Source organism: Phragmites australis, chromosome 9 (genome assembly GCF_958298935.1).
Source record: "Phragmites australis chromosome 9, lpPhrAust1.1, whole genome shotgun sequence".
Taxonomy (NCBI): domain Eukaryota; kingdom Viridiplantae; phylum Streptophyta; class Magnoliopsida; order Poales; family Poaceae; genus Phragmites; species Phragmites australis.
The window spans coordinates 5,422,663-5,449,027 of NC_084929.1; the positions used below are offsets into that span (position 1 = coordinate 5,422,663).

Genomic DNA, 26,365 nt, shown 5'->3' on the forward strand with positions numbered 1-26,365 from the left:
ATAGCTCTACATATTGCTTGGCTGAAAATGTGGTCTTGACAGGCAAGAAGTGAGCGGACTTTGTCAACCGATCCATAATGACCCAAATCGAGTCATAGCCATGCGAGGTCTTCGGCAATCCAGTAATGAAATCCATGCCAATCTCCTTCCACTTCCAGGAGAGAATAGGTAAAGGTTGAAGTGTACCAGCTAGCTTGAGATGCTCGGCCTTTACTCTTCGGCAAACATCACACTCAGCAACATATCGAGCGATTTCTCGCTTCATGCGAGTCCACCAAAACCGTGGCTTGAGGTCTTGATACATTTTCGTGCTTCCTGGATGAATGGATAGCAACGAGTCATGGGCCTCATCCAGTATCTTCTTCCTTAGTGCCTCAACCTTCGGAACCACTAAATGGTTTTCGAACCACAGAACACCCTGGTCATCTTCAGAAAAGCACATGGCCTTGCCGATCTTCATTTTCTCCTGGATCCTGGCCATGCCCTTATCACCCTTCTGAGCTACCTTGATATCATCCAGGAGAGTGGATCTGATCTCTAGATTGGTGAGAAAACCATCCTAAACCATTTCAAGTCCAAGCCGGCGGAAATCATCACAAAGTGTGGCATTCCCAGGCATGACTCTAAGACAATGACAATGAGCCCTTCGGCTCAAAGCATCAGGGACTACATTCGCCTTACCGGGGTGATAATGAATTTACAGCTCATAGTCTTTGATCAACTCGAGCCACCTTCGCTGCCTCATATTCAAATCCGCCCAAGTGAAGATATATTTGAGACTTTTGTGATCTGTGTAGATACGGCATGAGTTGCCCATTAGGTAATGGCGCCAGATCTTCAGAGCATGCACTACTACGGCAATCTCTATGTCATGGGTTGGGTAGTTCTCGTGGTGCTTCAACTGGCGGGAGGCATAAGCGACAACTCTGCCCTCTTGCATAAGGACACATCCAAGGCCCGTGCAAGAAGCATCGCAATAGACATCGAAGCTCTTGCCCACATCAGGCTGAGCAAGAACGGGAGCAGTGGTGAGCAGCTTCTTCAAGGTCTGGAAAGCTGACTCACATTTGCTTGACCACTCAAACATATTGCATTGCTTCAACAACTCGGTCATTGGTTTGGCAATTCTGGAGAAATTCTCAATGAATCGGCGGTAATAACCTGCGAGTCTGAGAAAACACCGGATGTCGATGACATTCTTGGGTTGAACCCAATTGAGCACATCCTGCACCTTACTTGGGTCAACTAGAACACCGTTCTCTCACAAGACATGACCTAGGAAAGCAACCGCCTTGAGCCAAAACTCGCACTTGCTGAACTTGGCATAGAGTTGGTGATCTCGGAGTCGGCCAAGAACAAAACGGAGGTGCTCAGAATGTTCTTCTTCAGTCTTGGAGTATATAAGAATGTCATCAATGAAAACCATGACAAACTTATCAAGTTCCTCCATGAACACAGTGTTCATCAAGTACATGAAGAACGTCGGGACATTCGTCAAGCCAAAGGACATGACAGTAAACTCATAAAGACCATAACGAGTCGAGAATGCCGTCTTTGGAATATCCTCCTATCAGACCTTAATTTGATGATAGCCTAGTCTAAAGTCAATCTTCGAGAAAACTCGGGCACCGGTTAGCTGGTCAAACAGGATATCAATCCTAGGAAGCAAGTACTTGTTCTTGATCGTGACCTCATTCAATGGATGGTAATCAACACACATCCGCAGAGTGTCATCCTTCTTCTTCACAAAGAGTGTCGAGCATCCCCAAGGTGAGGAGCTCGGACGTATGAAACCCTTCGACAGCAACTCCTGAATCTGCTTCTTCAACTCAGCTAGCTCAACTGACGACATCTTATACAACTTCCTCGAAACTGGGGCCACCTCGGGCACAAGGTCAATAGAGACTTCCACGGCGCGGTCGGGTGGCATCCCTAACAACTCATGCAGAAAGACATTCTGGGAATTCACACACCACAGGAATACTCAACAAGTATGTGGTGGGGATAGCCTTCAGAGCGCAAAGGCAAGGATCAACAACCTTGAGCTTCAAATGAATTTGGATGTGGGACGGACCATTAAGGGTGATAGTCCGCTGAGCACAGTCCATGACAGCTTTATTCTTGGTAAGCCAATTCATCCCCAATATGACATCTATCCCATTTGAGTCCATCACCAACAAATTGGCACAGAAAGGTATCTCGTTGATAATCACCGATGCGTTGGACACACATTGCTTAATAAGAATCTTAGCTTCGGGTGCATCTATAAGATAAGGCGTAGGAGTGGTGCCGATTCTTAACCCGTGCCGTCGTGTATAACTCATCGCTATGAACCAGTGAGAAGCTCTAGAGTCGAAAAGAACGACTGCAGGAGCAACGACGGAATTTGAATGCATAAGCAACGTACCCATCAACAAGTGGTCACCCTCGTGAACCTCTTCAGCAGTGGTGTGGCACGCTCGGCCACGCTTGGGGACGTGGGTGGCCTGAGAGGACTGCGGTGCAGACTGAGCAGGTGGTGGCCTTGGAGCGGTCACCACGGCTCCCGGCTTCGAATATTGGCAATCCCGGGCATAGTGGCCGACATGGCCGCAGTTGTAGCACAGACCGCCGGGGCCACCTGTCACGCTCACTTGAGAGCCAACGTGTCTTGCAGACTGCCCTTGTGGAGCGGAGAAAGACGGGCGCCGCACCAGCCACATCAGTCGTGGGGCTATTGATACTGACATGTGAGACAGTGGAGATGGACTCTCTGTGCGGGCGCGTTGAGAGCTCCCACCCACAGAAAGCGATGGACCCCTCTTGCGCTTCTTCTCCTCTTGGTGGTTCTTGAGCTTGAACTCCACCGTGAGGGACGCGCTCACCAACTTGTTGAAGTCGGTGAACTCGTGTGCGGACAGCCGGTCCTGCATCTTCGAGTTGAGGCCATTAACAAAGTGGTATTGCTTCCGCTCGTCGGTGTTGACCTCATCCTGAGCATATTGTGCAAGGTGGTTGAACATATGCACGTACTCCATCACTAATTTACCTCCTTGCTTGAGGTTCATGAATTCCCTTCTTTTGATCTCCATAAGACCCTTAGGAATATGGAAATCCCGGAGTGCCTGGCGGAACTCCGCCCAAGACACCTGATGATTGGTGGGGTACATGGCCAAGTAGTTGGACCACCACGCGCCCACTGGGTCTTAAAGCTGATAGGCGGCGAAGAGCGCCTTCTCATGGTCCTCGCACCGAAGGAGAGCGAGTTTCTAATCGATGGTGCAAAGCCAATGGTCGGTGTCGAGCGGGTCCTCAACACGCGTGAAGGTAGGTGGCTGAGTCCTAAGGAAATCCAAGAAGTCATCTCGGCGCCCGGCCCCACCTCCTCCTTGAGGGGCCGTGTTATGCACAAGAGCTTTGAGAAGCGTCGTCTGAGCTTGACGGTTTTGCTCGATTTGCATAAGCACCTCCGCCATGCTCGGCAGTGGAGGCATGTTATTCTCATTATAACCCTCAGGAAGATCTCTCAAACTGCTATGAGTTCTCATCCTGTTGTGACAATGAGAAGGAAGAAGGGCGAAGGTTAGATTCCGACACAGGTGAACAAATCCAACTCCAACTAATGCTACTTTGCTATATCGGATCTCGCTTACTTAGACCCGTGTACCACATACTGATGAAGATGCATGTTCAAAGACATGATGAAAAATGAGCAATGAAACATGAAAGCATGCTCACTTCTGAACTACAAGTATCCTTCTCGAATGCATCTCACCCCATCAAGTATCAAAACAACATATGTTGTACTTAGGAGCATAATAGAGCATGTTCATACATATTGGCAAGAAAATGCATGAAGGAAATTTTTGGGAGTTGCTTAGAGAAGTTAACCACTTACTAAACAATGTTCTAATTATGTTTATGCTACTTCATTAAACCAAGCTCTGATACCACGCGTGGGGAACCGTCCAAATAATATTCTAATTAATCACCAGGAGGATCATTATTTATAATCACAACTTTAATGATTAAACATAATATCATTCCGATAGTCCCAGCACATGTTTTGTGCTCAATATCGGAACACATGCCTTCCAACATTTAGCATCACAACATAGATTAAGAAAGAGCAAGTAATTAACATCGATATTACAAGTCTTTAGCATGCAACTATTTCGACAGTTTACATCAAAAGATAACAATAACTACGAAGTGGAAATATAAACCTATACAACAAAAGAGAGTGGAGCCACATGCCCTTAGGCTCCACCCCAAAAGCACTACTGTTGCCCGCCACCTGATCGGCAGGTACGAAGTAGCCAAACATCGGCTCTTCCTCACCAGCAGCAACTGAAAATGCAGGCATGTGTACGAAGGTAATCGCAAGACTTAAATCATATAGAGCACATATACATGGCTCGACTCCCAGGATTATGCATTGAGCCATTAGCAAAGAAAAACCACATGGTTAAGTTAAACATCAGCGATAAGCAATTTAGACATATATGTGTTAGCAACTAGCTTACCCAACAACAACATAATTCTACCCTGCCATAACCAACTGAACATACATAACTGGAACCATAAGAACATACATGTAACAAGGACCAACTCAACCATCTCCTACATATCCAACCATCAACCACAAGCGAAAACTTTACGACCGATGCAGATAGACAGAAGCATGCTCATGACCGAGAGCACGGCATTTCAAAATGTTTATACACCCTGTAGGGGGATACTCCTGGACCCACACGACTTGAGGATCATACGGCTTGTATGACCACACAGATCCATAAAAGGAGGGGTACTCATGTCAACCTTTCCCAATAAACTCCAACCATTTGGATTATGTATCACTCGGTGTGGAGGTACTAGAACTACTCCCAGAGCAAACTAGCACCTCTTACAAGCCCGCCCTCTCACACCGTCGATGTTCATGCCCAAATGATCACAGCTACAGAGGTATTCGGCTCGCCTTACCATTAGATCAGCATGTGGTGAGTAAGGTAAGTGCTAAAGCCGACAACACCGACGATCGGTGCTTAAATGATGCAAGCGGTCTACAATGTCCAGGATCCTCTCCTGGCCTGCCCCCAGGACTTTCCTCCGGAGCAAATAACACCCCTAACACTGCCCACATCATCAATATTTTGAGCCTCAGCCTCAGCCTCCTCCTCTTCTTCTTCTGTCTCCACTTCGTCAATATTTTGAGCACGAGACGTCCCCTGATCTGCAGGTGACTGAGCCTCATCATACCAAGCCCACGGATTCTCAAACTCAATTTGCTTGCTCTCTTCTTCTTCAGAAGCAATTGGAGAACAGGGAGGCTCAATGTTCAAATTTGCATAAATTTCCTTTTGCCTCTTCTCCATCTTCTTCAACCTTGTATCTTGCTCTTTGATCTTGGTTGCATTGTGAGTACAGACGTTAAAGATTGCTACATATGCTTAGCACCGAAGTAGCATTTCCACTCTTGGGGGCCAAAGTGAGGTGGAACAAAGAATTTAAACATTTGTAGAACGGCCTCATGCCCGTAAGCGTGCCATGGGTCACCTTTCCTTCATCCATGTACATAAAATCCATTTCTTCCAAGGGGAGTGGGATTTCATTATGAATTTTGTCCTTTTGCATATCGCGGACATCAAATCTAAAAATGTGAGCAAAAGTATGATATGACACTTTGTATTGCTCTCCCTCAATCATCCAATGCATGGTTTGATTTTCTTCTCGATCATACCAAAGAGTGGCATAGAAATGAGCTATCACTTCTTCACTCCAATCACATTTCAGTCCCATGATATGTTTGACTCTTTTTGCTTCACAGGCTGAAATCACTTAATTGAAGATGAGATCATTTTTCTTCTCCATGTAATCCCAATCTATCCATTGCATAGGAGTTATGGGCTTCTTCTTGGTAAGGATTACAGATTCATAGAAGCTCGCTTGGAAATCACTCCAAAAGCGGTGATCGGTGATATTTTTCACATAAATGAAATGATCCTCATACCTCAACTTTTTCACTTGACTTGCCTTCTTCATGTAATTCACCATCTACTTAGGCATGTCCATGGTGTTTGTCAACCTGAGAGGCATGTGGAGCCTTAAAGCAAGACTTTCTTCTTGCTCTTCCTCAATATCATCCCCGGGAGTACCAGAACTAGTGCCCATAGCTTTACCCTTGCCTCTCGCTTCTCTTGTAGGCAAGGTTCCTCTACCTCTTCCTGCTCTAACAGGGGCGTTCCCATTCCCCTTCCTGTTACCCTCCCTCTCACGACTTGATTCTTGGTTCTCCCACGAGCCACATTTGCACTTGGTATCCCTTCATCAGCTACCCCCTCATCAAGTCGAATGTCACCTCTAGGGGGTCCCTTGACTTTCCTCACAACTGAGCGAGAGCGCTCAGGCCCTCCATTGCTGCCACTGGACTCAGATCACTGAGGAAGATCTTGAGTCGACGGATCACTCCTTTGCTTTCTCTTCCTTTCATAGGCATGACCTTTGTGAAATTTGTCTCCCTCCATCTCAAACACTCCTGAGATACACAAGAAATACATACTTGAGATGGAAGTTTATTGCAAAGGAATTGAGCTTGAAGAACAAAGGCAGACTATCTGACAGGACAAACCCCGGAGTATCCGGGCCAGTTCGGATACTCTGGACAGCCCGACCCCGGGCAATCTCTTTAGGGTTCGATGATTTGTCCAAGGCATATCAAAAACACTTTAAGGAATGTGTTCTAGGAAGGGTATGAAGCATCTTGACCAAGGAAAAACAACTCTAGATCATAGCATTGATAGATCAGGTGAGTTGTGTGAGATTTACCTTTTTAGGGCAAACAATCCACTGAGGGAAGATCTGGAGTGTTGGTCGAAGAATCCGGCCAAGAGTTGTGGAGAGTTGAAGAAGAACTCCGGGAATCCTTGGCTAAAGCTTGAAATCGCTTGAGGAGGAGGAGCACGGTGGGAGGAGGAAGAAAGAGTTGAAAGTAATAGAAAGAGGAGGAAACTGCTCGGGGAGGAGTTAAAGACTGGGTGACCCAGAGACTCCGACTGGACCCAGAGACTACAGGGTTGATAGTGCCGAATACTCCGATAGAATCCAGATACTCCAGTCCTGGAACTGGACAGAAAAGCACAGATTGAGCTGAGATTCAACACGAGGATTTTGGAGAAGGATTGTTGGACATATAAGACACTTCTACTACTTGTGATCAGCCAACAAACAACATTACATAACAATGATCACAAGTAGAAAAATATGACCGAAGATCAAAGATCCAATTTTTCAAATATTGCACACAAGATTTTTGAAAACCAATCTATAAAATTACAAATCTACAACAATCAATTGTATCCAATATGTCAAGCCACGTTGCGAGAATCTAGGATATTGAGCTCACATCTCAACTCATAAAATCTTCACTCATCTAATGGCTTTGTGAGGATATCGGCTAGTTGTTTCTCGGTTCTCACATGACGAATATCGATATCCCCTTTTGTAGAGTGGTCTCTCAAGAAGTGGTGACATATATCAATAAGTTTGGTTCTTGAGTGTTGTACGGGTTTATTGGCTATCTTGACGGCACTCTCATTGTCACACAAAAGTGGAACTTTGGTCATGTTATAGCCGTAATCTCTCAATGTTTGCCTCATCCAAAGTAGTTGAGCACAACAACCTCCTGCTGCAATATACTCGGCTTCAGCGGTGGATAGGGCTACGGAATTTTGTTTCTTGGATGACCAAGACACCAAGGACCTACCCAAGAATTGGCAAGTCCCGGATGTACTCTTCCTATCCACTTTGCAACCGGCATAGTTGGAGTCCGAATAGCCGATAAGTTCCAAAGACGAACCTTTGGGATACTACAATCCAAGATATGGAGTATGAACTAAATATCTAAGAATTCTCTTAATGTCCGTTAAATGGCACTCCTTAGGAGCGGCTTGAAATCTTGCACATATGCACACACTAAGCATAATATCGGGCCTAGATGCACAAAGGTAAAGTAAAGAACCAATCATAGAATGATATACCTTTTGATTCATCGCCTTGCCTTCTTCATTTAGGTCGAGATGCCCATTTGATTGCATTGGAGTCTTGATGGGCTTTGCATTCTCCATATCAAACTTCTTAAGCATATCTTTGATGTACTTCGTTTGACAAATGAAGGTTCCTTCCTTGAGTTGCTTGATTCAAAATCCTAGTAAGAACTTTAATTCACCCATCATTGACATCTTGAATCTCTTGGTCATGATCCTACTAAATTCTTCACAAAACATTTTGTTAGTGGAACCAAATATAATGTCATCGACATATATTGGGTAAACAAATAAATCATTATCAACATTCTTAGTAAAAAGAGTAGAATCAGCTTTGCCTATTTTAAAGTCTTTCTTAATGAGAAAATTCCTAAGGCATTCATACCATGCTCTAGCAGCTTTCTTAAGCCCATAGAGCGCCTTATAGAGTTTGTAAATATGTTGAGGATACTTGGAATCTTCAAATCCGGGTGGTTGCTCCACATACACTAATTCGGAGATTGATCCATTAAGAAAAGCACTCTTCACGTTCATTTGATATAGCTTGAAATCATGGTGAGTAGCATAGACAAGTAATATACGAATTGATTCAAACCTAGCTACGGGAGCATACGAGTTGATGTATGTACACGTACGTGTTGATGTGTGTGCGCATACATGTTGATGTGTGTACGCGTACGTGTGTCACGTGTGCCATGACATGAGGGGCATCTCGACGTGCATAGCGAGCGAGCGGCAAGTAGTTGGGGAGGTAGGCAGGCGAGAGGTCAAGATGAGTAGTTATTGGTGCATGCCAGGTGAGAGGTATGACCAAGTGCGTGCACAGTTCCAATCGCGGATTCTAGGGATAAAACTTTGTTCTCATGTAAAGGAGTATAGGGATTAGCTCCTAATTTAGGAAGGTATGTGTGCGAATCCGGGGATTGAACTAGGTTGGCTAGCTCTCATTCTAATGAGCTAACCAATTGGGGGCTAGCTTTCATTCTAATGAGCTAACTAACTAGGATACCTACGTGTATGTATGTATGTATGTACTCTCCAATTATTTGAAATCGATGCATAGTTTCCTTCTGAGGAAATTTCATCTATACCATCGAACTAGCCATGGTACCCAACAATACCATCAGTTTTCCCCATCTTCCATTTGTACCACCACCTCTTCGAATTTCATTCATCCATACCACAAAAATCTCGCAAACCCCTTAAAGGAGCTAGACAGCGTTAACCAAGGTCCAAAATGCCCCTTGGTTCATCGTCTTCGCCTCCGCCTCCTCACTGCCGCCTCTGGCCCTCATTCTCCGGCCACCGCCCCTTTCTTCCTCCATTGATTTAGGCCCCAACTCGGACCCCTGCGGCCAATTGGACCACTCCATGCCAATCTTTTTTTCCCCATAGGCTCTTGCCTCTAGTTGTCGTGCGAGCAGCACAGGCCGCTGCCACGGTGTTGATCGTCATGGGCACACGACGCACTGGAGCTCGTGTCCAGATTGGCACCAAGCAACGCCACCGCGGATGATGCCATCGAGCTTCGCAGTGTGCACACGATGGGCCAAAGCTCGCATGCAAACAAGCGGCCAACAACACCACCGCGGAGGACGAGCTTCGCAAGTGTCACTACTTCGCTGGCCACCGCGAGCATCCGCACAATTCGTCAACCGAAAACTACAAAGTTGTTTCAGAGTTTTTTGCTTTGTTTTGTGCAAAGTTTTTTCCAGCAACTTGTGTGTTTTGCATTTAGAAGCATTTGTATGTGTGAATCGAAGTGGTGAGCACCATGTATGTGAAATGAATTCAAATTTGATTCAGGTCATGTATATACGAATCAATTCAACTCTTGTATGTGTGAACAAAGGTGAATCTTTCAATAATTGGATCAAGGACACAAAGGGGCTACAACTTGATCTAGTTGACAAGATAAGGCAGATGATAATGGTTCGAATGTCTAGTAGAAAGATAATAGCAGATAAGTTGCAAGGTAACATTTTACCTAGTGTGGTGAAGGCTCTCCATGCCAAGAGTAGGGGGCAGAGGTATGAAATTTTTAGGAGTGGAGACAATGCAGAGGTATCAGGGATTGATCCTAGAACCAACAAACCATGGAGACATTCTGTATTGCTCAAAGAACACCAATGTTCATGTCGGCAATGGTAGGTTTCTAGGAAGCCTTGCCTCCATGCAATTGCTTTCATATCCTCCATTTGGAGATTGAAAATAGAAGACTATGTACATGAGTACTTCTCAATTGCTAGATTCAATATGGCTTATGAGAGTTATATCATACCTTTGAGGGACAAGGAGCAATGGCCTCAAATTGACATGCCCTTCTAAGTGCTCCCTCCCAAGCTTGGAAGATCAGCAGGAAGGCCTAGAGTTACTAGGATTAAGCCCTCTAGTGATACTGGCACAAAGTCAAAGCAATATGGTATATGCAAGAGATTTGATCACTTCCAAAAGAATTGCAAAGAACCTGAGTAGCAAGAAGGAGATAGCCTTCCACATGCAACACGATCAACTAAGAAAAGGCAAGCTATAACGCTCAAATTGTAATTGAAAATCTTTTTATTTCCTTTATTTTAATTCTAACACATTTTTTCTAATTTGTCAGGAAAATAAAGGAAGCTCTTGATATTGTTTCTTCATCCCAGCCGGCTGCTACAACAAGTTCGTCTCAGCCAATTGCCGCAATTACTTTGTCTCAGCCAGATGTTGCAACTTCTTTCATGTAGTGTGCAAAATGGAGTCATGTGTTTTGAATGCTATTTTGGGGGCAGAAATTTTAATGTAATGAAGCACAATGCAAATCATGTGTACTTGTTGAATGCCTGAATCCTATGTTCTTGTTAAATCATGTGTTTGTCCAAGTTGCCAAGCACATTGCAACTGTTGCTGAAATATATTGCTGAAAATATCTGGAGATGTCTGCATTCTCTTATTCTCTAAAAATATATTGCTGATTTGTCAGGTAATGCACTAATTCACCGAATATGTCTTGCATTCTAGATACATGGTGCTGAATTGATCACTTTTCCACACGGGACCATGAAACCCTAGCCCAAGAAATGGCTTATGTAAGGGGATTTTGGAAATACCAAACTTACCCTCTTGAGCCATGCTCTTTCCAACGAAGAAAGATCGCACAACGGAGGGGCGCTGGAAGGAGGAACATCTTTCCTCGGGACAATTGACATTAGGTTTTGGACCCCAAGAGTTGACAACCTCATTAGTAAAATCTGGATAAAAGGGGAGATGTGAGAGGCGGCACACCTAATAAAAAACACCAGGGAAATGACTACAGCATTACCTGAGGAGATCTCCCAACTGACATCGTCTGGCCCGGTGTAATAGAATGCAATATGTGCTCACCTCCACAAGGGGCACAATCGACGGTTAATGAAGTCATGAACGACGTCCAACCCAGTCAGCCTGGCCTCTCGAAGCCTACTGATTCGTTTGGCGAGGGTTAGCAACTCCGGAGTTGTCATGGGGGCGCTCCCCCAGTTGTCGATGACCTGCGTTAGTGCGCTCAGCATTTTCCACGAGGTATAACCACTCATACCTCCATCCTGATCGCAATGACTTAAGGCCCACCTCGATGTAGGAGTCTGCGACGACATCGTAGAGACGGAACTTGTAGCTTCCGGCGGTCGGCCCGATCACCGATCGGTATGTGTAGAAGAGCTAGAAGAGGTCTAGGCATCGTTTGACTTTGACAAAGTTCTCACACAAATAAGCAAATATGCTCAGCATGAGAACAGAATTAGGGTTGAGATGGAGGTGGCAGATGTCGTAGAAGGAGATGATGGTGGTGAAGAACTCGAAGAAGGGCGGCACGAGGCCAAACAAGAAGAAAGAGACATACATCACAGTCTCCCCCTAGCGAGGAGCGGGCACACTCTCCCTGGAGCGGTACCCAGAGGACAGGCGGTGACTGAGTAGGTTGGCGTTGTGCATTTGCTTCAGCCTCACCGCATCGTACTTGGATTTAGGGAAGGCGGGCTCCCTACTGGTGCGCGCCATCAGACAATGGAGGAAGATGATTCGGTGGCAAGAACGGGGGTGGAGATGAAGGGCTCTAGGCGTGGAAGCTTGGAGGATAAGGGAGACGACGGAAAGATTCATGAGGGACCTTAATGCTCCAATTTAAAGGGTCGTCACAATATCTCAACCGACGCTTGGGGAATTGAAATTCCCTCGGGTCCAGCACCATTTCGTTTCTCCCTCTCTCTCTCTCTCTCTCTCTCTCTCTCTCTCTCTCTCTCTCTCTCTCTCTCTCTCTCTCTCCGATGTTTAACCTCCCCTCGGGATGCGGTTTCTTGAGTTGAACACAAAAGCGGGTCATGTCGACGACCACTCCCAAGGTAAACTTGCACTCACCTGGGGCCCAAGTGGCATGATCAGACCTGACCACAACCACCAAACGCACAGCAACCATGGACCACTACAGCTAACCATGTAGTCCACTACATTCGCGATGGAGCTTAGGGGCTACTATCGATGTAATACATAAGGGGGTGCCTCACCAGGCAGGCGCCTCACTGTCAAATGTCAACCGGTGATAGAAAGTTTCAAGACCATGGCCTCACCTCGCGATCAGGGCTGGAGTCAGTTGACCAGCCCCCTTGTCGAAGGACAAGACCCTGCAACGAGCCCATGCTGGTCGCAAGGTAGGTACTGACCTAACCAATCAAATCACATTTAATATCATCCACTCAGGTGTTTCCCTTCCCCAGGCACTCCCTTTTGGCAAGCAAGGTCGTGGGCAAGCGTGGTGATGCAGTGACCCGTCTCGTAGCATTTAATGCTACGAGATGGCTTCACAAGTGAGCATGTCGGCGCTTAGCAGATGGGATAGGGTATGGAGGACGACCAGAGTAGGTCTGGTGTTCCTACCCCATCATGATGAGCTAGGAGTAGTTATCTTTGTCATGAGTAGGTCTACTACAGAGTTTGGCACGGTCTATTTGTATTTACTCCTTTTCCCCTGTTATATAAAGGGGGAGGACCCGACTTGTAATGAGAGGGACATTCTATAATGAGTTCATCCAATCCATAAGAAAAAATACACAGGACGTAGGGCTATTATCCCACAGGAGGCCTGAACCTGGATAAATCCCCACGTTCTTATGTCCATTTGGTCATACCACAAGAAACGCCGATCAACGCGCCTGTCGTCCGGTACACCTTGTATTCATTATCAGGGATCATCCCCCGACAGTTGGCGTACTAGGTAGGGGCGCATTTTTCACATTTCTTCAAGTGTTGAGGCTATGGTTGGGCTACCCATGTTCGGATCTGTGATGGCCGTTGAGTCTCATTTCGAGGACCCCAGCCATAGCAAGGTTTTTGTCATGGGGTACGACCCAGACGAACCCAGTGTGATCTAAGCATGGGACACTGTGATGGAGTCCTGAAATTCAGAGACCGAACGTGAAGTCTGCATGACAGACCATGCAATGGGAGCCAACAGAGACGCTCATGTCTCAGGAACTAGAGGTGAGACCTAGGCCATTGGCCAAGAGGGAAACCAGCCCGACGCTAGGAATTAAGGTGGTCCTATACTACCCCTACGACTACAATGACATTAGGAGGAGCTCCCGCTTGAGGTGGAGCACGGGTGGAATGTAGTTGCAACATAGACAAGTGGACGAAGGGGCATCGCGACGCCGGTGGGCGAGCGAAGGGGCACGGGAAAATGTGGAGCGGAACGGGAATAGGGAGTAGACAATGCGGATGACAGAATGTGGAGCAGAACAGGAAATGGGAGCAGACGATGCGGATGATGCAGGTGGGCGGACTATGAAATCGACCAGCACCATCTGATGCTACGGACAAAAGGAACGCTACATGTTTTTTAAGTAGGTGAGAGAAAAGTGGGGGAGGGTAGGATGTGGAGGCAGAACACGAGAAGGCTTCAGGAACCTCTTCATATTTTTTAAGTAGTAGAGAAATGCCTTGTTACCTATCGTCCATGCCACCATGAAGTATATGTTTATAAGTATGATGCCTACAAAGCCTACCTTATTTGTATGATGGGAAAATTAACTAAAAAGTATAACCAGTATAATAAATGCTACCAAGTGAACGAATAAGCTCTAGTAAGTGTTAGAGTATATCATGGTATCGGGATTAGATAAGATTTGTTGGGATTGTAATCCCTAGTTTCCATCTTATCTCTAGGAGGCTCCTTGCTCTCTGAGTCTTGTAAATCTATATAATCTGCTCTCAAGGCCCCACAATACAACGATCAACCACATTAAACCAATTCCATTCTTCTACATAGTATCACGAGTTTAGGTTCTATCCTAGAACTTCCAACCTTAGCCGCCGCCAGCTTCCGCACCGTGCGCCCCCGATGAGGTCGATCTCCACCGGGGGCAGCGCTGCCTATAGCTAGGGGATCGCACCACCAATCATGTTGATTAGTCTCCCCCATTAAAGAGTCTTTTTTTATCCATTGATCGGGTTTTTCTTTCTCACCGGTCGTTGATCGGTGTTTTCTTTTTGGTTTTTCTAATCTAAGATCGGTTTGCATCACCCGTCGTCCTCGCACATCTATACTCTGACATTGGCGTCAACTACACCGACTAATCTTTGTCGTCTTTACCGTGCTGCAAGGCCTGGCATACGGTGCACGCAGGGGCGCCCCTCTAGCGTCGTCGTCTAGTTGTTTTGTCCACACGACCTTGAAGTTGATTCATCCTTGCAACCATTGATTAAGACGTCTGATGCGTCTCATTGCCTAATCTATGTCACGCCCTACTGATTTGATCGATCATGCATGATGCTCAGGCATCCCAGCGCCGCCTCGATGACATGATGCATTGCCTCTGCCCAACTCTGTTGTCCTTGCCTCTCTGGTGTGGGTGCATGGTCTAGGGTTGGGTGGCACTAATCTATGCAACACCACATCCGACGTTGTCCTACCTTGGATCCGGTCGTCCCCAACAACGTCCCTACCACCTTTGATATATGCAGCACCATCTTTCGCTGTCTCGCGCATGCGCCATCGATCTGATCAGACAATCAGCGAAAGGCTACGACACGCGCGGTCCATAGACGGTGTCACAAGTACACGCACCTCGCCTCCGAGTAGTGAGGCTGCCCCGTGGTCATCGCTACTCGGCTATGCGCGTCTTCCCAGGCATGGAACCACCATAGTTGGCTCTCGCTGTTGCATCCACATCGCCATTGCGGTGCATCAATGACCCTCCAACCAAGCTACGCCCCCTCTCTTTGGCGTGGCATCGCCTCCAATCGTCCACGTGCTAATCTTCATCACGCTGATCGAGTCCTCTCTGCCTTCATTGAGCATCATCGTTGCGTCATCTCTGGATCATCTGGCCCCCACGTTGGATCATCTGGCCCCCACGCTGGATCATCTGGCCCCCTGCACCCTTCCATCTTTGTCAAGCACAGCATCATTGCCAGCGTCGTCGTCTCTTCCCCGACTATGCTCGTCTACTCCAGCAACCGCAGACTGCATCGGCACCTTATATCCCATGCCACTCTGCATACCACGGCCGTCACAAAGGTCTTCTTTGCTAGTCCCTTAAACTCTGGCGCATGGTTGGGCCCTCTCCTTCGGACGCCAGGTATTGGCAACACTAGTGCGTGCTTTCATCCCCGACACATTCCTAGGCCTAACAAATCCAGCGTACACCTCATCCATGGCATCCTAGATAGCATTGACTTCGGTATCAACCTCCTTCCTCATGATGCCTCGATCGCGTCACCGTATTTGTCCGCGATGTGTGCCCGGTTCTGTCACAACTGGTGCAACACGTCGTCCTCGATAGCCTAGACTACGTCGACCTTGGCATCACCATCTTCCTTGATGGCCGCCTCAACGCGTCTCCATCACCCTCCTTGGCGCCTCCTTACGCTCGCGGCTTCATGTGCGGCTACCTCGATTATGGCAATCCCGACTTTGGCTCCGTCGACCATGGATACCTCATGCACGGCTTCCTCGACCACGGCTACTGGCCCTCACTTTCAGCTATCTCGATATCGGCATAATGGGCTACCATCTGCATGAGTAACTCGTTGGTTTCTCTAGTCATAGTGTCCATGATGCTACAACTATCTACGACGCTCCCGTTGCGACTACGGAAGGATGTCAACCCGTTGGTTTTTTACCTTCGTCTTCTTCTCTAGACTGACCGTCTGCGACGCTACCGCTACGATTGCGAGAAGGGCAGTGTTAGAGCAAATCACGGCATCGGGATTAGATAGGATTTGTTGGGATTGTAATCCCTGGTTTTCATCTCATCTCAGGATTAGATAGGATTTGTTGGGACTGTAATTCCTAGTTTTCATCTTATCTCTAGGAGGCTCCTCGCCCTTTAAATCTTGTAACTCTATGTAATCCGCACTCGAGGCTCAACAATACAACAATCAACCACATTAAACCAATTATATTCTTCTACAGTAAGTCATAGTTGTTGATTGGCTCGTGGTTGAAGTTTTTCTTTCTTTTGAAGAAAAAGGAGTAAATCATCAAGCGCCATCAAGTTAGGATTTTGATGAAATTTATCTCCAAAACTTATGATTGACTGTTGCAACCAGCTTGCAACAGAATTCCTTTTGCATCCATTGCATTTACACGTGCGCATGGTGGATAAAGCTTGACAAGTCAGTGTCCTTGGATCAACTAGTGAACCGTGTCGACAATTAGTCATGTAATATATCAACATCAAATATGACGTTTACCGTCATAAAACGTAAAAAGAGAAGAACAAACTAATGTAAAGATTGAACAGAATATGCTCCGTAGTAAGCATGACATCAGCCCACCTGGTTCTTAAATTTTGGGGTATGAAAATTGAATATGAACACTTAGCTGTGTCAAAAGAAGAAAGTAAAATGCCAATCAAATGCATAGGCTGAAATCTTAAAAGAATTAGAAAGTAAATTAAATCTGAGACATTTCCAAAACAAGATTTGCATCACAAGCATGTAGTCGAGGGGCAAGAAATTACACGCAACGCGCTAGTGACAACAAGGACAATTTTCTTTTCTTGAGTGCCACAAGGACAATTTTCTCTCTGCCGACAGCATCTAAATGTACTCACATGCCATTTTTCCCACTCTTTTAAATTACTTTTTGATAAGCAAGAATTCAAACAAATTCTATTTTCAGTGTCACAAAGACAAAGACCGGAACATATGAAATCCTTCGCAATTACAAGTGGGCTAGTACTCCCTCCGGTTTTAAATATATGACGTTTTGACAAAAATTCGATCAAACTTTTAAAACTTTGACCGTCAATAGCTTCTAAAATATTTACTTTAAAAACATAAAAATCACACGTTTAGATTTATCTTGAAAAATACTTTTATAATATTATATTTTTAGATTTTTAAAATAAATATTTTAGAATCTATTGACAATCAAAATTTTGAAAGTGCAAAGCATGGTATATTTAAAACCGGAGGAAGTATTAATTACTTGGGCTCAACTTTTGGCCCAAATTAACAGATTCTTACTGGGCTGACAAGTGTGCCGTGTTTGGTAAAAGCCCAAGAAGCCTCGCCAGATCTACCTCCATTCGTGCCCGTCTCCCACTGCCGCTCCCAACTCCGGCGACCACCGCACCACCACCATGGCCGCCCGCCGGAGCACCACCTTCCCCCGTCTCCTCCTCCCCGCCCTATCGCTCCTGCTCCTCTGCTCGTCACTCCCGCCCCTCGCCGCCGCGTACCGCCCCGGCGACATCGTCCCCATGCTCCGCTCCGGCCAGTACCACGGTGTAATCGAATCAACCTCAGTCCTTGCTCGAGAACAGCGAGTGTGAAGCTATTTGTGTTCGTACGTATCTGATCTGTGCGTTTTCTTTCCGCGATTTGTAGTCGAGGTCGGTGCCGTTCGACGTGGTGGGCCGCCACTGCCCGGCCTTCGCGGTCAACCGGGAGGTGAGGCTTTCTTGGAACCGCCCGAGGATTCTATCTATGGGGCTTCTTCTCGTGGAGAGGTTTTCGTGATTTTGTTGGGGTTTCATTTGCAGGTGCTGATGCCGATCCCAAAGCCGACCGGGTTCACCGGTGCTGATCCGTACAAGATGTGAGTAAGATCATGCATCGTTTCTCAAAACCTTGCTGTATGAACATGTCTGAGGCTACATTAGCTGTATTATACATTAGTATCCTACAATATTTTAGTGGGGTTGTGTCAATTGTTTGATTTTATCAGGGTCATTTTTGTGCAGCCGAGTTGACTAGTTTCTAAGGCTGCAAGATACTAGAATTTGTAGCTTTTGTGTTTTTGCTGAATTAGAAATGTTATCATTAGGTTTCATTTCGTTCTTTTGAATGGAGGACTAGTGTGGCTAGGTCTGTCTGTGTCATGATTCATTTGGTTGTGGAAGACTCGTATCCAGGAATCAGACATATCATCACTGAATGAATGTGATTGTGATAGCCAAAGTTTTACAAGTTTAACTTCACGCATTCTAGGATGACATCTGTTTGGGACCGGAGTAGTAGTTGTGTAATAGGACAATCATCGCAGAATTGTGTTTGACTTACCTGATTGTAACTATGCAGAACATTTCAAATTGGACATGAGAAGTTCCATGTTCCTTGGCTTTATGTTATAAATCGCAAAACCTCTGAAGTTCCACTGATTGATTTCCATTTGGTGAGGAATACATCCCTTGCTTAACTGCTATTGTGCACAATTTATGGGGGTGTTTGTCTTCTTGTGTCTAATAGCAGTATACCTTTGATTATACAGAAGTACTCTGGAAACGATCTACTTGGGGTTACAGCTAAAGTTGTGGACATGCCTCACCACTGTATGTGATGCTATTGTCTATCCGTGTAACATAATCCATTTCTCCACATGTCATTTTACTTTACAAATAAAAACTTAGTGATAAGGCTTCTGCCATTCTCATGTGTTACTAGTTTTAAAGTAAAAGGGAAACTGTGATTAAATTAAATTAAATCCTAGTATAGTAAAGTGGTCAACTTGTCATTTACTATGGGCAACCAGTGGTGTGCTACTCAAGCATCCTGTATGAGAGGATTCAATAAAAACTCCCATTCACAAATATCAATTAGTTTTCCACAACAATGCTTGGGCTATATATGCTGTTAATCTGGCATGTTTCAAATTCCAATATGCTATATATATGTCAACTTTCAAGGCTTGCAATCATCACAATAAAATGCATACTCTTTTATCGCATCTTGTTGTCTTTCCTTTCTCTATTGTGCAAGTAGGCAATTTCCGAGTAAGAGCATGTTTGTTATATGGATTTTTTGCTTATATGGTGAATTTATTACCCTACCACTGACTGACCAATCCATGTTTACTGGGCAGATGTGGAAGTTCATCCTGACATAAAGAACAATTTCTGGGATTCACAAAATTGGCCAAAATATGTTCTTGTTAGATATACATGGTACAAATTTATGTGATCCATTGTTACTTGATGTGTAATTGTGTATGAAATGTGACCTTTTCCAGTAGCCTTTATCATAAAGTGAGACCAAAAACTTTGAAGCAAAGCCTTTAACATTTATATTGATACTCTTATGCAGGGAGGAGCAATCAGAGATAGACGTCGCTGGAGGATTTTATGTGTTATTTGGATCTGGTGAGTTCATTGGCTAATTCAGATAGCTTTTGCTTTGTCGTGCCATGTGTTTTGTTAGCCTCGGAACTTCGCTTATGAACAACTGACCAAACAGTTTGTGATATCATATTATCATGTGTGCTTATATAGCGAAGGGTAATATTTCCAAATCCTAATTAATTTGGACTCACATGTGCAGGGCTTGTTCTGTCCTTCGTTCTTGCAATCTACGTCCTGCAGTCATCCCAGGAAAAGTTGACAAGGTACCGTCCTGCACATTTTTATTTTGTATGTGGGATTCTAGGGTGAAGAATAAGAAACTCTTTATGCTAAAACCACATTTCAGAGTTTGGAATAAATACATTACATATTCTTTGGCATCCTGCATACCTGTGGTGGTGCGGTTATATAATTGTCCAGACAGCAAGGCTGTTCTATTTAGCTGGCTTAATTACCATCAACTCCATTTGCCGTCTCCCACTTTCATCATGTCATAATGGAAAGGACTGGCTAATTAGATTTCAGCATTCAGTACTAGACTTGATGAAAATATAGATTTTTGACACCACTCCGTTGTGCTTCGCAGGTTTGTGCGAGAAGCAGTTGCTGATAGTAGCCTACCAGAGGGAGGGATTGCAAAGGTCGAGTGACCTTTCCACAGGATGCCATACTACCCACTAATTTCTGCACTGATCGAAGCACCAACAAGAGATTCACAACTTAAGGGCAGCCAACTTTCTTGGATGTGCAGCTTCTAATACTACAGAACAGCATACATCTGAAGAGACTGGATTATTTCTTGTGCATGCTCTGAAAGCAACTTCATTGTAATATGATAGAAGTGGAGAAGATGAAACATAGGATTCGCAGTATAATGGCATTTCTACCAGACGGGATTGGTTACTTAGCTCGTTGCAGAGTGAGAATTTGGGTTGAACAGTTTTTTATGTGGGTTTTGTAGAAACTGTAGTAAAAATGTAAAAACAGCTGTGCCAATAGGCAAAAGTGTATGCTTTGCCTTGAAGCTAGATTTGCAAAATACAACATTTATTTGAACCCCGTTTTATGCCTAAATTTTCTGAAAGGTATAATTGATGGCATTGCATCAGTAGCAAACCATGGTATGGATCATCAAGAAATGATAATCAGTTCATGTGCAATTCAACATAAGACTAAATATGTGTTCTTACATGGGCAATGTTGTTACATGGAATAGTAAAGGAAATAATAGCTGTTTTCTTAATCGGCTTTAAACATACAACACATGCATCAGAGTCCAAAGTAAATATGAACTGGATCACAAACTTGAACCTATAAATACTTCAAATCTTGCACAACTCCGGTTATCTGGATCTTTACTACAAAAGAATGATATCTATCTGTGGATATAGGCATTTCCCAGTTGGAAGTTACAGCAAGATGTGGAGCATATCCAGATACAATCATACAATATCTGCTGGCTAGTTTCAAGGCAGATCTGCAAGCTCAAATGTAAAATCCTCCCTAGAAACAGATCCTTTTACCGCTAGTAGAAATGTATTTGAAGTGTCCATACACTCTGGGTTGGCTTCCAACCCTACTATCTGCCTACTTAATTGAATCCTGTACGATGCCATAGTCTGGAGGAAGAAATTTTCACGCCCTCGAATACTTTGAGCTCCACATGGGTACCTTCATAGGCTCGTCATCAGTAACACCGCCCCCATTTTCAACTTTGCTCAAAGAGTCTGACATCAATGGGGTAGACTCGCTTTCTTTCACCTGCTATGTAGGAAACACATATGGCAATTACAAACAAGAAACATAAGCAAATGAATTATAAGAATACATAGTTGATACATGTCGAAGGTGCTTAAGTCAACAACCCTGATTTTGTAACTTCTAAAATAAGTATAGTTTAACTTGTTCCATATCACAAGTAAGAAGCAAAAGAATGGAAGCTTAATGAAACCTTGTCCCAACACAGAATGAAATTTAAAGAGAAAGATACCTGCTGTGGGGAGACTTCGACATTTTTTTGCTGGGTCTCCACTGTGCAGAAGTATGAATATAAGACCATTCCAACTACTGCAATTAGGATTCCAAGTATGTTTCTCCAGCTAAATGGATCGTGGAGCAAAACATAACCAAAGGTAAGAACCAGGCATGTTTTAAGATGGCCCAGGACTTGGTAAGTAACAGGAGATGTCTTCCCGATCACAAGAAAAGTGCTGAAGTTCACTGATACGGATATCAAGCACGACATCACGATGAAGAACTGCACATGAAACAAGAGTAATTAGAATCAGATGGAACACTGTCGAAGTAACTCTGCCAAGGCTGCTTCACTACTTACCACAACTTGAGATGTATAATCAAAAGCGAAGACATTTTGGTTAGTTAAAAATCCATCAAGGAACGGGCCAACGAGAAACAGGGTCAGTGATTGGTAGGGGCAAGACTGGTATAGCAGTTGGGTTGAAGAAACTTTGAACTTCTTCTGAATAGTGTTAGTCATCTGATAACTGGTTAAGGACTACAGAATCACACCACAATACAGAGAAAAACTCAAATGCAATAGTAGGGGGAAAGGCACCTGTTATTAGGATAAAATCTATATTGGCAAGGTCTTGTGTTAATGATGGCAGATATTTTCTCATGCAGTGATGTGAATATAAACTAGATTGTTGTCCTGTGGAATACTAGAACAACACCGAGTCTGATCACATGGATGGTACTAAAAATGTAACTACATATATGCAAATTCTACTCAGACCACAAATTATTATGCACAAAAACTTCATTTTTTGGAAGAGAAATATAAGCTGCTGTTGAAGGATACAATTTGAGCAATGCAAGTCGTGATTATCGCCAGCAGGGACAGTATGGATCCCACAAGATTGAGTTGCAGATCAGTGATAGTTGCAACACCAACACCACAAAGGAGCACCGAAAGAGATATCTGGATACTCCGACTTCAGTGTAAAGTTAGGAAGATGTTAGCTGAAGAAATTATGGAAAAGCTGCACAAATGTATCAAACACAAACCTGAACTTCTTCCTGAAGAAAAGTGTCTCCAAAATGACAGTGCATGGGATAATCGCCAACTTAGTCATCTAACATAAAGGACATTTCAGCATCAGTTAGGTGGATTGATTAGTATGGAAGGAACAGGAACATCAATTAATCAAATGCAATATATGCTTGCGCAAAAGGTTACACCTCCAATCAAAGCAATCTCTGAAATGTTTCTACATAATAATGAGAAGATATTTTTTGACCTGTACCTGAGTAACTATTGGTGTACTAGCACCTCTCAAATGTAACTATTACTGCTGTAGTACCAAACAAGAAATAATTGCAGGACTGCAGTGAAATAACTAGGAAATTCTGACTAGTACAAGAACTACAGTAGAAAAGATAGCTATGTACCTGGTAAAAACCAACAGAATTGAAGCCAAGACTCAGGTTGAGGAGCCCAATGGAGATGCCATTAAGTACTCCGAATCCCATAACAGTTCTTGAATCAAAAGGCTTATGCTCGAAGAATTTCATCCATAATGCAACATGAAGGGAGCAGAATGTAACCAGGAGATGCCAGCTCGTCAAGGTAGTGGCTGCAAAACACAATTACACAAAAAAATAGGAGTCATTCAAATAAACGTTACATATTTTAGTATATCTTGCTCTAAATAAAATTTAAGTATCTTATTGCATTTTGCAATATGAAGTATTGCAATTCAAGGAAACAAAGAAGTCAAAATTATCAGCAAAAGTCAACTTAAGTTCTCCATGGAAACATAAGTCAAAGTTAGCAAGTTCTTTATACGGTGCATGGGTGCATGCACTCCTGACAAAAATTCAAATGAAGCACCAGAGCAAATAAGGATAGTCCCTTGTGTCAAGCAACCTACACAAAATGCAACCAGACATGCTACCCAGCCTCACCAACTACAGACAAGTAAATCTGATCCAGAACATCCACAACTATCCAAAGCTTCAATCAAAAGCAAGTTGGTTCCAAGATCACACATGTTCCACCATTCACAATCAAATGGCGTATTGGTGTTACAAAAGTTTTAACACTTATTCTACCTCATACACAAATCAATGATGTTTTTACACAGAGACCAATTTGTTGGCTTTTCACCAGGATCAAACAATCACGAAGAACACAAATACACAAAAGAACGATGGAATTTTCTCAACACACGCTGCTCCTTTATTTCTCACGCACGCACACATTTCAACTCACGAACACGACTCTTTTCTCACGGCAAATTGTGGGGTGCCCCCCGCCCTTCATTATATAGGGACCGAATACTAGACTTACTGGACTTTGAATCCTACTCCAATCCAATCCTATTTCTACTTAGACGCTTACTCATACTCCGACTCTATACGTATTAAGCTCCTATTAGGACACCACTTTGACTTTGGCATGGACTCTCGTGCATGCACGTGCATGCCAAAATTAATCCTACCAAAAACAAGATTAACTCTAACAATCACCCCCTTAATCTTGTTTTCTTCACACACTCAAATCTTCTGACTTACCTCGCACTTGTCGAGGCAGTCGGGCTCATTTACGACTTGTTGATCTCACACTTGATTCAGAATGACGAACACTTCTTCATCGCCCCACATGCACTTGCACTCAGTTCAGGATGGTGAGCACACCTCTTCCACCCTGCACTCACTTGCACTTAGTTCAGGATGATGAGCACACCTCTTCCACCTAGCACTCACTTGCACTTAGTTCAGGATGACAAGCACACCTCTTCCACCTGGCACTCACTTATTCAGGACGACAAACACTACTTCATCATCCTGCACGCACTTTATTCAGGATAACGAACACTACTTCATCATCTGAGCGCGCACACATCTCGAACATGCATTGGCTCAACTACATGCATGACCATGACACACACACACGCATACTCCTTTATTTCTCACGCACGCACACATTACAACTCACGAACACGACTCTTTTTTCACAACAAATTGTGGGGTGCCCTCCACCCTTCATTATATAGGAACCGAATACTAGATTTTGAATCCTCCTCTGATCCAATCCTATTCCTACTCAGACTCGTACTCCTACTTCGACTCTAAGCACATCTATTCGGTGTGCCACTATGACATGTCATCGCTCTCCATCTTCACCACATTATGGAGCAATCGTACTCCACATTGCACGCACCACAGCAAACACTCACACCAGACCACACCACACCATGCGTCGAATACAATCTTGTTGATAATGTCAATGCTGTCGCGAACTCCCACCATCAACCATGATGACACCATGTCTCCAGTGTCAGTCATTCATTTGATGTAGCACCGATCCCCAAAAAGCGTCAACTTCTACATCTTCTCTGATTGAACAAGCTCTGATACCAATTGTTGGCTTTTCACCCAATCACGAAGAAAAAATACGCAAAAGAACGATGGTATTTTTCCCACGGCACATTGTGGGGTGCCCCCCTCTATAATCATAGGGGAATACTAGATTCTGAATCCTATTGTGATCCAATCATATTCCCTCCTATTCCTACTACTCTACAAATATTAAACTCATATTAGGACACCACTTCTACTTTGGCATGGGCTCTCATGCATGTGCATGCCAAAATTAATCATACCAAAAAACAAGATCAACTCTTAACACAATTCGCACTCCTCACTCAAACTTATCACGGAAGCTGACACCTCCCTCAAGATCATCTGACCACACCTCATGCACCAGACTTACAAGCCTAATGGAGTCACGTCACGGAGATCTATGCAAATCACAGAGCATCCAGCACAAGCATACATGTAACAGATAAAGAAACTGAGAGGCAGGAAACAGTCAGATCTCACACCGAAGTTGAAGCCGAGGGAGCTCATGAGCGCCTTGTTGCATATGACAATGGAGACGGAGGACACTACGGAGAGGCTCAGCGCCCCCACCGTCCCCAGCTGGAACTTCTCCCCTCCTACGCCCATCTCCGCCGCCCTCCAAACACAGCACCAACAAACAAACAAGGGAACCAACGAACGACCCCAAAGATCAAAACTTTCTAATCAAACCGCCCGAATCACGCCGCCCGGAGCGCCTGCAGCCAAGAAAGACCCCATTTTGATCAGCGAATCACACCAGCAAGCGCCAAGAAACGGGTCGCCCCCGGTCAGACCTACCGCTCCCGTGTCGGCTCGAGAAATCCGGGCCCGGAGGCGGATCTGGGGGTGGAGCGCACGAATCTGGGCGAGGGAGCGGCAATGGCGGGGAGATCTGGGGAAAAGCGGGCGAGATCGGCGGTGGCACTCGCGCCCCTCTGGTCTCGCGAACCAGGGACAGGGGGAGGGAGACGATGGGGAGGAGGTTCTCTTCACTTTCTTATATGGCTGCTCGGTCGCCGTCGGTGAGGAGGAGGTGATTACAGGCATTCAGATTCAGGCATGGGAGGGTATTCTCTACTGAATATAACACTTGGTGTTCGCGTTATTTCCTTTATACTCTTCTCTAATTTAATAAAAAAATTAAAATTAAAATAGTTTACTCTTTTTTAACATTCCAATCTTATTACAGGCTACGAATATGTGACTCGTTTTACTAATAAAAATAAAAAAATTATAAAAAAAAATTAACAGATAAGCACCTCCTTTTTTTTCGGATCACATCTAAAATCAAACTATGATATTACTACCGATGTATTTGTTCGGCGGCTCCTATCGCGCATCCATATCTCTATATTTTGAGTTGTGTTTGATGTTACTACATTTAATATTTGTATTTTT

The 26,365-nt window shown here is 44.5% G+C and overlaps 2 protein-coding genes across 3 annotated transcripts; one reads left to right on the forward strand and one right to left on the reverse strand.

Moving 5' to 3' along the window:
• Positions 1-17,528: 17,528 nt before the first annotated feature.
• On the forward strand, positions 17,529-20,662 carry LOC133928524 (uncharacterized). The gene is made up of 9 exons (XM_062374878.1): positions 17,529-17,770; positions 17,871-17,933; positions 18,026-18,081; positions 18,564-18,657; positions 18,754-18,814; positions 19,345-19,426; positions 19,566-19,621; positions 19,800-19,863; positions 20,187-20,662. Exons 1-9 carry the CDS (start codon positions 17,624-17,626, stop codon positions 20,248-20,250), a joined length of 687 nt encoding a protein of 228 aa, XP_062230862.1. The 5' UTR covers positions 17,529-17,623; the 3' UTR covers positions 20,251-20,662.
• A 154-nt stretch (positions 20,663-20,816) lies between these two features.
• Positions 20,817-26,035, reverse strand: LOC133928523 (UDP-xylose transporter 3-like). Of its 2 annotated transcripts, none has more exons than XM_062374877.1 (8): positions 25,766-26,035; positions 25,450-25,683; positions 23,012-23,196; positions 22,628-22,695; positions 22,422-22,554; positions 21,936-22,097; positions 21,591-21,857; positions 20,817-21,361 (listed from the first exon to the last, which is right to left on the reverse strand). In XM_062374877.1, the coding sequence occupies exons 2-8, from the start codon at positions 25,571-25,573 to the stop codon at positions 21,236-21,238; spliced, it is 1,065 nt and encodes a 354-aa protein (XP_062230861.1). In that variant the 5' UTR covers positions 25,574-25,683; positions 25,766-26,035; the 3' UTR covers positions 20,817-21,235. The 2 variants fall into 2 exon arrangements, with proteins under 2 accessions (XP_062230861.1, XP_062230860.1); XM_062374876.1 differs by having other exon boundaries at positions 20,817-21,364.
• Between the last annotated feature and the right edge of the window lie 330 nt (positions 26,036-26,365).

What these genes read in the sequence shown, in the direction of transcription:
- LOC133928524 (XM_062374878.1), top strand. Translation starts at nt 17,624, where the DNA reads ATGGCCGCCCGCCGGAGCACCACCTTCCCCCGTCTCCTCCTCCCCGCC. An exon ending in CCTTCGCGGTCAACCGGGAG is followed by an intron (nt 17,934 to 18,025) that starts GTGAGGCTTTCT and finishes TTTCATTTGCAG; the next exon opens with GTGCTGATGCCGATCCCAAA. An exon ending in GTTCTTGTTAGATATACATG is followed by an intron (nt 19,427 to 19,565) that starts GTACAAATTTAT and finishes ACTCTTATGCAG; the next exon opens with GGAGGAGCAATCAGAGATAG.
- LOC133928523 (XM_062374876.1), bottom strand. Translation starts at nt 25,573, where the DNA reads ATGGGCGTAGGAGGGGAGAAGTTCCAGCTGGGGACGGTGGGGGCGCTG. An exon ending in TTCTTCAGGAAGAAGTTCAG is followed by an intron (nt 22,555 to 22,627) that starts GTTTGTGTTTGA and finishes TTTACACTGAAG; the next exon opens with TCGGAGTATCCAGATATCTC. An exon ending in TCGAAGTCTCCCCACAGCAG is followed by an intron (nt 21,365 to 21,590) that starts GTATCTTTCTCT and finishes TTTCCTACATAG; the next exon opens with CAGGTGAAAGAAAGCGAGTC.